At 41.8% G+C, this 15,159-nt stretch overlaps 1 protein-coding gene across 3 annotated transcripts in view; it reads right to left on the bottom strand.

Annotated features, from left to right (window-relative positions):
- rptor (regulatory associated protein of MTOR, complex 1) overlaps window positions 1-15,159 on the bottom strand; it is a 204,966-nt gene that overhangs the window by 28,223 nt on the left and 161,584 nt on the right. For all 3 annotated transcript variants that reach the window (XM_083924337.1, XM_083924336.1, XM_083924338.1), the window contains exons 22-25: window positions 7,699-7,817; window positions 2,310-2,413; window positions 1,605-1,782; window positions 1,050-1,160 (exon numbers count right to left, since the gene is read on the bottom strand). In XM_083924337.1, coding sequence (XP_083780463.1) covers window positions 1,050-1,160; window positions 1,605-1,782; window positions 2,310-2,413; window positions 7,699-7,817 — 512 coding nt within the window. The remainder of the gene's footprint in view (window positions 1-1,049; window positions 1,161-1,604; window positions 1,783-2,309; window positions 2,414-7,698; window positions 7,818-15,159) is intronic.

Genomic DNA, 15,159 nt, shown 5'->3' with positions numbered 1-15,159 from the left:
CCTTCTTCGTTCAACCTTCGACAAAAAGTGCTGACAGCATTTCTTTTACCTTTTTTTTGCAGGGAGGATGGCATGTTGAGGTTCTTTAAACAGACGGAAGCTTGATTTAATACTAGCACAAAACTCTGCACCAACTACTGTGCGCGACAAAACACACTTCTTTTAATCTTAAATTTCACTCGGGAGGAGGTTAAGTTATGGCGCTCAGGGAGCTCAATTATTCAGCAGAGCCATCTTATACAAGCAGCAGGTACTTTCTCACAGTGTGAACGCTCCCTCGCCTGCTGTTTCCCATAGGACTCCACTCCTTTGTGAAATACAGTATGTTCTATAACAGTTCATGTCCTCAGATGGCTCGGCCACTGTAAAATGTGTGACAAACACGGACCTATGACACCACTTCACCTTAAAATGTACAGTATGAGACAACTGAAATACCTGTCATAGTACTTCTTTGTTGCTTAGCAACCACTCTGAGCTACTGTCCAAGACCTAGTATGCTTGGCAGAGGCATAATGGTAAATGGTAAATGGACTTGTACTTATATAGCGCCTTTCTAGTCATCTGACTACTCAAGGCGCTTCACAGTGTTTGTCACATTCACCCATTCACACAGACATTCACGCTGATGGCAGTGGACATCTACATACCATCTAATTTGATCTAACCATTCACACCACATTCACACACCCATGCGCAGCACGGGGAGCAATTTGGGGTTCAGTGTCTTGCTCAAGGACACTTCGACATGTGGACCGGGGGAGATGGGGATCGAACCACCAATCTCTCGATCAGAGGACGACCCACTCTGCCACCAAGCCACAGCCGCCCATAATAATCACAAAATATCGTTTAAATTATTGATTAAAGAAATAAGGATTTGCTCTTTTTCTTTGTCAACTAAATCATGTGTAAAATGTCAGCATTTTATTAAAGCAATAAGTCAACTAACATCTTGCTTTAAGTGTGTGTGTATGTGTATGTGTGTGTTGAATAAAATAACACCACGCACACGACTATCACTGAGTGAGAGAACACCTTGACACTACCTTCATGACAGGCTGAGCGAAGTACTTGGCGCTCCAATCACACAGGCCAGTCTGGAGGGCAGCACTGATGTAGTTCCTGTGACCGCCGGGCTCGTCACCATCCTCAGCTGCCTGGACGGACACACAAGCACGCGTACACACACACACACACACACACACACACACACACACACACACACACACACACACACACACACACACACACACACACACACACACACACACACACACACACACACACACACACACACACACACACACACACACACACACACACACACACACACACACACACACACACACACACACACACACACACACACACACACACACACAAACGCGATTAAAAAATTAAACTAAACAAAAAAATAGAATAACCCTCTTGTGGTTGTATGCCTCCACCAACGAGTCAAGTTGCAATTTACACCAAGACTCACATAATTTATGCAGTGAAGATTTTGAAGGAATTTAATAAAAAATATTAAGCATATTTTTTTCCACACAACGCCTGAGTTCCACGCTGAGACTCTCACAGCAGGGTGGGTGCTTCTTTACCTGCTCAGGTCCTTTGTCAAACATCTTGCGAGTGCGGGGGAACTGGTGGGAGTGGGGCGCCTGTCCTCCCAGTGTGGGGGTGTAGGGAGGTCGTGTGGCTGGCTGCTCTCTGGCGGGGGGTTTGGGCACCTCGTTGGTCAGACTGGAGCTGCTGGCGCTGGGCATGGGAGGAGACCCACTGGAGGAACAGAGAAATGTATGAGGACAGGAAATAAAGAGGCTGACTGCTTTGACTTTTCTGCTTTGACTTTCCAGAAACAAGACTGAAACAAGTGTGTTTTATCTTGCATATTCATCATATATCAATGTCATACTTGTGGTTAGTTTGTCATTACTTTTATTACTTCAAGTTGGTCTTTGTCTCTCATTATTTTTGCTCCGGCTTATTGTATGTTCTTGTTCAGCACACGTTATAGGATATTAAATGAAATGTAATGTGTTCTAACTGTGTGTGTGGCCTCTTATTTTGTTTTTAAACTACATAGTAACATTTGTCAGAACCCTCTTGAAAACAACATTTTAAGGTGTTTATCCTTTTCTAATAAGTTAACACCTCACACTGCCTAGTTCATTACATTAAATTGAATCTACATCCTGCTAGAAGGAAGGAGTGGGCTGTATGTATGCTGCATATGATTCGAGGCTTTACTGTAATGAGTTTTCTGCATTTCTGGATGTTCATGTGTATGAGAGGTCTTCCCTCACCCGGCCTGGTGGATGTGTGTGCCCTTGCTGGTGGGGCTGGCTGGGGCTGACTGGGTGAGAGATCCAGAGTCCAGGGTCCTCTGGGGCCGAGCGTTCATCGTTGCCTGTCGGCAAAGAAACGGATGGTTAATTTGACGCTGTTTAATCAATTCATCCCGCTGGAAATGTGAAATTAGCGATTCAAAGTGAGGAGGGGACAGGAATCCAGACATTTTCAAACACCAGAGATCAGGACTAGAAGAAATGCCTCAAATCTGAATTCTATTACCGCTGTGTGTGGAAAGTGCAGCACTTTTACAAAGTTTGCCCACATTTCCAGAACTTTATCTCATTAGGCAGAGCAGGTAATATAACCTCTTCATTGTGAGTGGTGTAATGGCTGCTCACAAGGGAGGGGTAAACCTAATAAAGACAATAGAGACAAAGCATCGCTGATGAATAGCAAAGTTGTTGTTTACTCAAGCCAGGTGGAGAGAAAACCTTGTGCAGCGTAAATCTAGTTAACACAGGCAAACACGGTTTACTACCTGTGATTTAATTTCTATGCTAATTACAACAGAGCAGCAAGTATCTTTTGTTTGTGCGTGTGTCTAAAAGGCTGCGAGAGAGGGAGAAAAGTTCTAAATGCAAAGTTTATTTCACCTGATTTGTGACGGGTAAAAGACATCAGACGAGGGCTTGCTGTTAGCGCTTCATTAAGAGGCAAATAGAAATGAAACAAAACAGCAGTAAAACGGGCAATTATGGAAATAGCTCAGTCACTAATCTAAATACCCTTTTCTTCTCAGGCACAACAAGATCAATACGATGAGAAGGACATAGAAAGAACAGCAGATTAACAATTTAAGGAGATAGTGATTTTTGACAAATTGGAAGCTGACTGCATATAAAGATGATGGGTAGCAGCTTGTGTGTGAAGGCATCAGTGCACAGCAGATATGCAAAGAAACCTTTATATGAGCTCCACACTGCAGCGCTTATCCTCCTGGAGCTCATTTGAGAGTAAGAAAGAGGTTGTGGCAAAGTGTAGCTGTACACTAGTTAAAGCTCCAACAACAAAAAAAAGTAGACAGCAGGGTGGATGAGCCTGTCCTAGATTAAAGTGCAATTTCGGCGCAAAATCATCCCATGGTCTTTTCGGCACTTACATACATCAAATAAGCCATCGAGTATGGTTAACGGAGAAATCCGGTAGGGTCGCTAGCAGCCGGGTGTGGCTGACACTGATTAGCTCGGGGCATTACGGTGAAGGCATTAAAATTGCTTTTTAACCACTAACACTGCCCACTGCGTTCAACATGTTTAATCCCGCTTCACTCAAATTACTCACAAAAAAAAACAGAAGCTGCCTCCAACTAACGCTCCCCGCACATGCTCACTAAAGAGCTGTTCTTACATATTGATGTTGTGAGACGTCTGGTTGCGCATGTGCGACTAGACGTAAAATTCAGTCGCACACTCTCAAATTTTGGTCGACCATTTAGTCGCAGTGTGAAGCCCTGATATGCGTCGATTAGTCGACTAATCACTCTAAATGACGACCACTGGTCGACCAAGGAGATCCTTGGTCCGGGGCAGCCCTAATAACATCTGTCCCAAATAACCTGACTCTCGCCAGATGAATTTTGTTCTGCCCCGCTTCACTCATCCATCTGGGATCTCTCCATTAGGAAAGTGATTTCAGGGCCTTATCAAAAATCCTTGCATATGATTGGATAAAGCACTTGTCCGTCATCTGACGTGCTACTTCAACCACTCACATGGAAACCAACCTGTGACGCTGATGAGAGCGACGCAGGGAAAAGCCAAACAGAACAGCCAACATGGTTTCCACCAACAAAAGCCTTCAGAGCCGTTCTCTGGTGTTCTTTTAAAGAAGAAATATTCACTAGATTGCACAACACGGATGAAATAGAAGCATCCATGTTGACGTCTGCTTCCTCGATGCGACTGTTGTCTGAATCACAACAGTTGCTTCTCCGCTACGTCACATCTATAAAACCCCGTCAGGCAGTCCTGATTGGCTCGACCATCTGAAATCATTTTGCTGTGGATCCCAGATAACTGAGTGGAGCTAGGCGGAAGCAAGGCAGAAGCAAGGCGGAGTCAAGGCGGAACGAAATTTAATCTGGCGAGTGTCAGGTTTCTATGGAGCAGCTCCACACTTTATACCTGATGACATCACAAGTCTTTGGATTTGGGAGAGAGTTGATCATGTTAACTAATACTGGACTGTCAGAGACCACACAAATTACATGTATGAATTTTGAAAAATTGGTAGTACCCCTTTAAGGAAAGAGAATATACTGGATGCTTTTTACCAGATGCTGGTATGAATTTGAAGTTAAAACCACTCAATAATGCAACATGTTCATGGATTATTCATCAACATTTGCAGATCATCAACATGTGGTAGACAAACATCATGCTAACGCAGGATGCCACATGCCTTATCTGCTGACAAGCTTCCCAGAAAATGTGATATGCAAAACTCCCACATTAGCAGCAAACAGGGTAATCTCTCCTACCAGCTGCTTCTCTCCACGCCGGGAAACAGCTTGCTCTCCTGTTTCAACCCGCTTCCCCTCACTTCCTTCGTTATTTATTAGCTGGGAAGTGGGTCAACTAAGCAAAGAAATTAGTGCGTGTACACAGACCACACTATTAGCAAGGGCTCTGGTAGGATGCAGGCGTCAAAGCTGATGATGGATCAGAAAAACCTCTGAGTGTTCCTGTTTAATTATTGAGAGAAACAGAGTCTTGATGTATGATGATGAGGGGTGAAGGTGAGACGGGACTGTCGAACCAGAGATGGTGGACTGATGGAGGGAAGATGTGGTTGGTGGAAATAAGTATCATGGGATAAGTGTGTGAGAAGCTGTTGAGTCAGGTTTGGGAAATAAGAACATTCAAGCCTCTCAAGGCAGAATCTCCTCTCACGACTCAAATCAATAGATTATGAAGAAATAAAGTGAGTAGGAGAGTAGAGCTTTCCCAGGGTCCTTTTAAATATTTTAGGACTTTTTGTGGTAATGTTTTTGTTTTTTTATTGCACCTCCTTGTCAAATGAAAACAATCAGATTCCATCTATAAAAAGTGCTTTAATATTCTTTTCTCCTGCTACCTTCCTGGTCAAACTTACAGAGAAAAGACAAGATACACAAGAACATTGTGATTTTAAAAAAAGAGCCAGGGCTTTCACCTCTACAGCACGCAGCAAGAGGGGACTATTAAAAATCATTTAATACTTTCATCATCTGAAAAAGCAAGTACATGTTAATTAGCTGCTGACCTTGTTCACTTTGTTACAAATCAATAACATTTGACATTTAAAATCCCAATTAAAAGAGGTGGAATCCCAGTTAGGTTAATGTTAACACTTGGGATGGATGTTCTCTGATTATGTGTCTCTGATGAGCTCTCTGGGAGAAAAAAATAATAATGTGCACTCCATCAATGAAAACTCATTAACTACACAAAGGCATTTGAATGTGTTTGGATTGTCATCCTTTTTTAAATGTCAAACTGTTCTCCCGCATTGTTTTGAAAGCTTCAGTCCCTCAACACTGTTTTCATGTCATGACAAGAATGACACTAGTGCCACATGGTGTATCAGGTACAACTTTGTTGGCAAGCTGAACTATTATGAAGGTTTTTAAATATTGAATATTTTCCTTGAGCTGTGTTTATATTTCAAACCCTCAAACAAGCTTTTAACACAAATTTGGAACCAAATCCCCTTGACTGCTCTTTTCGGGTTCCCTCCGAACTTGTCATGGACTTTACCACCATGCTTGCCAGAAGTAACATTCTCCTTAAATGGAAACACGTTTCTCCACCGACGATTGTTGGATACGTAAAATGTTTACGGTTAGAGAAGTTAAGGTTTTCACAGAAAGGATCTTTGACAGCTTTCCACAAAATCTGGACCCACTGTTGGCTTTTATTAGTAATAGTCTCAGTGTTACTCCTGCGGATGCTGAGGACACTTAATAATACTAGAAAGGAGAGACCTAACCTGACTCTTGCCAGATGAATTTCGTTCCGCCTTGTTTCCGCCTAGCTCCAGTCAATCGCTCCATGGCAAAGTGATTTCAGATGGTTGAGCCAATCAGGACTGCCTGGCGGGGTTTTATAGATGTGACGTAGCGGAGAAGCGACCGTTGTGATTCAGACAACAGTCGCATCGAGGAAGCAGACGTCCACATTGGTGCTTTTATTTCATCCATGTTGTCCAATTTAGCAAATATTTCTTCTTTAAAAGAACACCAGAGAACGGCTCTGAAGGCTTTTGTTGGTGGAAACCATGTTTTCGCCCTTCTCCTGACCGGGTTTGGCTTTTCCCTGCGTCGCTCTCATCAGCGTCACAGGTTGGTTTGATGTGAGTGGTCGAAGTAGCATGTCAATAAAGATGACGGACAAGTGGTTTATCCAATCATCTGCAAGGATTTTTGATAAGGCCCTGAAATCATTTTCTAATGGAGAGATCCCAGATGGATGAGTGAAGTGAGGCAGAACGAAATTCATCTGACGAGAATCAGGTTAGGAGAGACCCCCAATACTCGAGCTGCGTGGCAATGGAAGGGTTACCTGTCTGTCTTACTTTTTTATTGTTAATGGATTTTACCAATTGACTCGAGTCAATCAAATCTAACTTGCATCACATCTCAAGCCTAAAATCAACAGCTCCTAAAAATGAACAGGTCTTGGTGTGTCTTTCTATTTTAATTATTGCTGAAAATCTGTTGGTTCCCGTATGATGGCTGTTTTAAAAAAGAAGAAGAATATGAAACCACTGTTTAATCAGTTGACTTCAGGTCTGCAGGGACAAAGAAACTACTACAGCATAAGTGTGTTGTGGTGCCACACAGACATCATTAGCTGGTGGAATAGAACTATTTTGCTTTATATTGTAAATCAGGTCCTGTTGTTTTTTTTATTGCAGTCCAGTAGGGAGTTTGTTTTTCTGAAGGGGAAAATTGGTAGAAAACACAAGATATTTTGCCTGAGGGTAAGGATGGGTGGTGGACTCCAGTGGTTATTATGGCTCCTTAAGTTACTGCAGACTCTTTGCTCTGCCAAGCCTGGGGGAGTCATTGGCCCTTAATTGCATTTGTACAAAAGTAATGGCCTTTTGGAGGAAGAAAATGCCAGTGAGAGGGTGGGGCATGTGTGCTGGACACTTTTTGGTGAAAAGAACTGACAGGCAGAGACAAAAAGTCAACGATTACACCCCATTTTGTTACGCTCTAAAAAAATTACATGAGTACGGTGGTGAAAAAACACCCTGACATTGGCGCTAACAATAAGTTTTGAACAATTGTATAAATAAAGACTGCTATCTGAAGAAACAAGGTCCATTAGCTTTAAAGTGGCAAACACAACATACCTTGTATGCTATGCTGTTGAGGACCTTCATGGCCAAATCTGACACTTCAGGAAAAGGGTCTGCAGCGAGGTGTAGCAGCACTCTCCAGATCTGAGTGTAAACACTGTTGAAGGACACACCTGGGAAAGCACGAAGCAAATAAACGAGTTAGACATATTTGAAATATTCCATAAATAAAATTCTGTTTGCTGGCAAAGTTTTAGACAATACACACAAATCATACACTCATATACGGTAAATGAATTTACCCGCTGGCACATACATCTCACTCTAGTGTATCCCTCATCACTCCCATCCAGGTTTATTAACCCAGCAGAGCTAACAGCTATGTGTGAATGTGCAATCATCTCATTAGCATCATGCTACACGCCCCAGTCATTTACCGCTCCTGCAGTTATTGGATGTATTGAAGTGGCAGAGGGGAAATGACCTCCACTGACAATAATGTACATCATTAATCAACGCACAACCACCCACCCACTTCACCATTTGTGGGTCGAATCGTAGTCAAGACAATAGTAGCAAATCACAGTACAGAGAGAGATGGGAGGAGATGTGTGTTTGGATTTACCGTATAGACACCAATATTCATAGAATCTGGGGTTACGGTATGACCAACGTTTTACCTGCCAAAAAGAAAAAGTAGCAGAGGTCTATTTCAGGGAGGCTTAAGGCCTGTGTGGCTGCAGACAGGCAGTACATGCAGACTGTTATCGGCAGGTGAGAGAGGTGCCCGGGCCGCTGGCAGCACTATAGGATTGGAAGGCCATTTTGGTTTGTGCAGACAGACTGTAGCTCTGTATCGTGCTAGATTCTAAGCCCTTCCCACTTTTCCCCAAGGATTGTATTTAAATCCCTCTTGTAAATGTACACTGCTCAAATATCCCGTTTTACTTGGCAATACATCACAGTACAGAAGCTGAAGATGTTTCATTAAGTTTAATTTCACTCTTTAGTTTACCAATTTCCAAACATGTCATGCTTAACTACTCTGACTGCTTGTTTGCTCATTTGCCATCTTCCGCCCTCTCCTGTTGCTTACTGGCATCAGTTTGTTGTGGGCCTCTCTTTGTGTTGGCAAAAACCTCCTTTTCAGCACCCCTTCCCTAATTTGGGGCTTTTACTTGCTTCAGCGTGTTGTCTCTGCAGTGCACCGAGCCTCCTTCCCTGTTGCTGTGGCTTTTCTACTTTGTCTCCCTCAGAATGTCCTTTTGTCTGTCAGCTTCGATCTGTCATCTTTCTCCTTTCCCTCAGTGTCAGCCCCAGGGACACTGAATGGTAATGGTCTCCAACTGTTGCCTTTTTTCACCCCCCCCCCCCTTTTCTGTTTGATCTCCTCTTTCCTTCTCTTCCGCAGATCTTCCCAACCATGCAGGTGGTTCTGTAAACTAGACCTCTGAGCATGACCACTATTACCTCATTTCTTTTTATCATCTCTCTGCTGCCATGTCCCTTTCCTCCTTTTTCTATAAGGCACACCGGCCAAAGCCTGGAGCTGCAAACTACCCAGGGCGCTGTGGAGAAGTGGAAATGACTGAAGTCTGAGCCCTGTTATAGCTCAGACTCCTCTCCAGAGAGTGCCAAAAGGGTTCAATGGTCCCAGGCTTCAAAGACAGGAGAGAAAGGAGGGAATGAGGATGGAGGGCTACAGCTTGGGGATACAGAAGGATACAATAAGCACAGCAGGGATCTGGAAAAGGTGAGGAGCAGAGAAGCCAGAAGGAGTAAAGATAGAGAGGGGAAAAAGAAAACAAGGAGGGATGAGATACTGCAGAAGCCTGTGTGCTGTGAGATACGACAGAGATGGGCCGGAAAGGCGAAAAGAGATGGAGAAAGAAGACAGAGTAGGAAAAAAAACAGGAAACCCAGAGAAGAATGAAGAGAGAAGATGAAAAGATAAAGATGGCAAGAAAAAGCGAGTGACGGAGTTAAAGAGGTGATTAGGCTGTAGCCGGAGGGGCACGATATGATTAGCGATGGCTAGCCAGCGCACTACCTGCTGCAGTAAACAGCCAGTTGATAAATGTGAGATATGGTTCCTTTCCCATTTAACTGCCATGCTACATTATGGGTGCACACAAATTATCACTACACCGCCTCTACATAGTCCACATGAAGGAACGGAGAGGCTGACATTACTCACTGACTGAACGCTGCACCAGTGACTTGTCCTGACGTGACACGAGACTTGTGCACAGTGGAATGGATGTACAGTAGTAAAGAAGTTAATTATTGTCTAAATGAACCACTGCATCACAGTTTTATGGCCTCCTCAATTCTGGCGGATGACATAAAATACTTTTAACACTGCATAGAGATTTTTTCAGGGCTGTAAATGGTTGAGGCATAAAAAATGCATCAGAACATCTGAAAGCAGAAAAGAAACTCCTCTGTGAGGCGTATTTTAAATATATATTTCAGAGGGAGGTGTACGCAGTGCAAGCAGTACCAAATCATATCTGTGATGCTCTTTAAATGGCACCTCAAAAACAGTGACGCAGGTAGAAGCGAACCCGAGCCCTTGATGTGACAAAATTGAACGTCAACGTAGACACAGAAAATGTTAAGCATAGTGTTAGCTTGGACAACTTTATCAGACACTTAATGGTGCTATATACTGGCCCGTAGCTTTAAAGTGCGTTACAACCGTGCCTCACTCAGGTCAGCGAGAAAGCATGCGAGGTGCTGGATCACATCCCACATCGGGCATGTCGCATCCTGATACAAATGATGTTTGGGTCTGGGTCGAGTTTGGCATATTTGACATGATGACATTTGATGACAACCTGTGCTTCTGTTCAGTGTTGGTGTTTGTTATTAAGCTACATGTCAACGCATGAAGGAAACTATTTCAGGCGGTAAATATTAATGTACACAAATTCAGTGGGGGGTCAATACAATAGAGAGAGCTCATTGTGGCCTCACATTTCTCAGTGAATGAAGACATCTTCATTCTGTAAATAAGGAGGATGAATCCTGGTGACTTTAGTGATCCACAAGGTTTTAAAATATTAGAACATCAGCTGGTCAAAGAGTTCAGGTATCCAGTAAAATATCTAACCATCTACATGATGGATTGCAAAAAATTTGGTTCAGACTTTCATGTTCTCTACAGGGTAAATCCTAATGATTCTGGTGGTCTTTAACTTCTTATCTAGGACCATCGTCAGGTCAAAATTCTGTTGGTTATTTTCAACAAATACCAACAAGACTAATGATATTCCCACAGCTATACTATTTAGTGCTGATGTAAAGGCCCCTACACATGATACGCGGCGGTTCCATTTATTTGCTATGGAGGAGGCGGTAGCGCCCAATGTAGTAGCAGTGCCTAAGGTAGCGGCGCGCACCGCTCAGATTTGCCTCCCTGCCACTGCGTTCAAATTTCAAATCAGTTGAACTTTGACCAAAAGTGCAACCAATGAGACAGAAGCTTTGAGTGTGACATTTACGTTTCCTAGGCAACAAGAGAGTGTCATCAAGCCTGTTGAAAAAGATGGAGTAAAAAGGTATTGTTCGTGTGTCTGAGTTTCCCAAACTATTTAACCTTACACTAAAGTTGTAAAACGATCTCGGAAAAAAATGTATTGCTTGGAGGTTTATAAGCAGTCATACCAGGTTTCTGACGGTTAGCCATTTACTGGGTCCCTGCGCCCAACGTCGCGGTGAGCCCTGCACAAAAAGCTTATTACGCGAAGGCCCCTTTAGCATGCCAACATGGCTGTGGACAGCAGCAGATGTGCAGGGACCGTAAGGCTGTCCAGAATACCACATTTGAGCTTCTGATCTTGGTTATTAATAAATATTAAAAAAGCAAATATTTGAAACAAGCCAACTCTATGCACATTGGCTTACATGTGACAGTAACTGGTGTCCAGCAGGATTAAATCTCCTGAAAACACCAGCAGTCTGCTACAGTAAAACCAATTCTACACTTCTTCTCAGACTGCTCGGTGATAACATGACTTGGACAGACATTTCTCTGTTACCGGCTAAGATGGACGGCACAGAGCTGCAGTGTTTTAGTGAAACATTAGCCAGGAGTGGTGATTGCTCCATACAGTGTGTTGAATTTCTGCCTGCATGCACGTTTTTTTAAGCCTAAATTTGTGTAAACTGAGGGGTTCATATTGCTAGGAAAGGAACAAGTTAGCCTGCTGTGCACCCAGCTCCGGTGTGAGGAGAGGAGAGACAAGTGACATGATAGCAAAGCAGTAAAGACTGACACCGAACTGAAATGGCAACACTGAGCTGCAATACATAACTTTAGGTTTAATTAAAAGCATTCATTTTTTAAAGATTGTGTTGCAATAAAAAAACAAATATTCAAGTACCAAAAGTGAAAACTGAACATCCACCCAACGAACAAATATAGTTGAATATTCAGAACCTGCCCTGAGGGACAGTGGATGAACTTTTATACACACTACAATCAGCATTTGTGAAGCAGACACAATGTTGAACATCAGCATGTTAACACAGTCACTAGGAGCATGTTAGCGTACCAATCGCTACAATTTTACATTTTTACATTTTCTTCATAACCATTGCAGAAGATCAAAAACTCTGAACCTCAACTTTTATCCATCTTACAAATTAGATTTATTTTCCATTCCAGCCTCACAGAGATCCTGGTGAGGCTGCTAGAGTGTAGTAAAATTGGTAAGAGTTATAGTAAGCAGGCAAAAAACAAACAAAGAAAAGAAAGAATCTTTAAAATGCAAATCAATAAATCACTACTGCAACTCTGCCCTAACTCCCACACATTTTGTTATCCTGCTAGGTTTCTGCAGGCCAGTGTCCAGCATTAAGCATTTATGGTTATAATTTGTTTTAGATGCTATAAAACACAGACTGCTTGTTTTTTGGCTCTTTGTTTGTTTGCAGTGCATAGATGTGATAAAACTGAGAATGTATGCTGCGGTGTACCGAAAAGAGAGAAACAAGTTAATGCATTTTTCAGGCGAAATGAAAAACACGGCCCCAGGGGTCTTATGAAGAACTTCAAACAAAACAAAAAGATAGAAACAAATGAATGAACAACAAAAAAGTCTGTCTTTGTTGAGTTAGACAACTGAATGTTAGTGACAACAGAAACGTAGAAAATGTAGAACATGGAATCGACGCTCATCTGCACTCAAGTATGGGTTCAGCCGTTTCTTAATGCTCCTGAATATTGCAACCAGCATCCATTCATCAGCTCTGCTCCGCTTGTTTATACATGCAGCTCTGTGCGAGGTGGGTGTGAAAGCAAGTGCGCTGGGAGGCTTTTCAGCTGTGGTGGGGGCACAGCTTAGTGGGCGAGGGACCAATAGTTCTTTTAACCTGTATATATGGGGACCTCGTGCCAGCATTAAAGGCCCAAAAGCAGCTTGAAAAAGGTTTAACTGAACATCGAAAGGTTAATTTGTCGGGTAATAATAGCAAGCACTATGCGAGGCTGTTTTTATTGTTTTTTTTTTTTTAAGCAAACAACTCCTAAGCTTCGTTGTCACATGGTACCTGCAGCTCCATGAAAAGCAGACTTTTAATTTGGCTTTGATTAGATGTGAATAAGTTGATAAGACCCAGAGAAGAAGATGACCTGTGTGTCTTCCCATAGATGAAAAATGGCAAACAACATATTATAAATACAGAATTTTATATTATATATAATCATCCTGTGCAATCATTTAATTGGCTGATATTATCACAGACATAACTATCTATCTATTCGATATGCCTGGATGTTACATAGTTCTTTATTTAAATTGGCAGTAATTGACTGGTAATGCACATACAGTACTGATGTTTTTAAGCTATTCATTTAATTTTATATTTATTATTTTCTCAGATTTCATATCTAGAATTGTTTGACAATTTAATACATAGATATAATGTATAAATCTTCTAAATCTAAAGTTAGTTGTTTAGGAAAGAAATTGGACAAATTGACATATGTGTATAAGTGAAAGCTGTGGTTAAAGTGTAAATAGCCTTTTTATTGTATTTGTATTAAAGTCTTATTTTTATCCTGTTTCATTTTTATAGATCACTCAGTCACTATTTTTGACTCTTGAGCTGCTGTGAAAAGTGACTTTCCCTGATGTGGGATCACTAAAGGTTATCTTATCTTAAATCACCTTTGCCATGACTTTGTCTGTGTGTCAGAATAAACTCAAGTTGCAAGATCCAAACTGTCCAGACTTACAGAATATATGAAGTGGAGACTTTGAAGGAATTTAATGAGTAGCAGCAGGCATTACTCGTATTTTTGGTTGACTGTTGATGCTCCGCACACATCTGAAGATCTAAAACAATCAGCACAGTTTCAAGACTAGTGTCACCATTTCAGTAAATGTCTTCTGTTTGAGTTACGACATTGGATAATGGACGGAAACATTATGATGTCACAGTGAAGTCGACCTCTTGGATATAAAATGTAATCACTTCATCCTATTAGACATTTGTGTGACATGTCAAAATAAGCTATAATGGAAAAATACAATTTGTACTCATATAATGCAAAGCTAATGTGTAAGATAACCATTTATGCATATTTTATGTGTTCATCATACTTTAAGGTACTTTCCATCTATAACTATGTATTCTTAGCTTTTCCGTGTTCATCATATTTGGAGGTGCTTTCCACTTGCCTGTGATTCGTTCGAGTTCGCTCACTGGACTCACTTGAACTTTTCAACTGTTACATTTGCTGTGTCTAGACAAATCATGTGAAAGGTCTGATCAGCGAATGAGTTGCCTTATAAATACCTTTGCTATACTGCTATAGATAAATCTTTTCTTCTGTTCAGGGTCAGTCAGTCAGTCTGCACACTGATCTGATCCATACTAGAATGTGACTCTGTATTTGCTCTCCAAACCTTTTTATAAAATAACCCTTAAATACAGAGCTTGTCCACAGTTTATTTCTTCTCACCAGTTAAATTTCCACCAGAAAAGCGTATGAATTAGTGAGTTAGGGCTAAACAGGTGTTATGTGAGGTCACAGTGACCTTGACCTCTGACCTCCAAAAAACTCAACATTTGTGCCAAATTTGAAAGAAATCACTCAAGGTGTTCTTTACATATTGCAATAAAAAGATTAGTAAGTACGGATGGATGGAAACCCTGACCACATAATGTCTCTGGCCCCGGCTGTCGCTGGCATGGAGGCATAAAAATGTGCATGCGACTTGAAAACAAAATATATACATGCTTATGTAAAGAGTGCAACTCCATCCCAGTGTACACAGCAAAATTGTGTTACGGGTGATTTTAAAAGCAGAGAAAATTGGACTGTTTCCTCAAAGGAGTGAAATGAAGCTGAGATGAGATTGACTGAATCAGCTACACCTAAAATAAGGTGGCATTCATTTAAGGAACAACTCAGAGAAAACACGCTGAGAAGAAAACTTCATTATAGTACCTGAACCTAGTTTCATGCCAAGTCAGAATTACTGTTCTCCAGAGCTCAATTTA

The sequence above is a fragment of the Echiichthys vipera genome (genome assembly GCF_963691815.1).
Source record: "Echiichthys vipera genome assembly, chromosome: 2".
Lineage (NCBI taxonomy): Eukaryota > Metazoa > Chordata > Actinopteri > Perciformes > Trachinidae > Echiichthys > Echiichthys vipera.
This window is presented reverse-complemented; position numbering and strand designations above follow the sequence as displayed.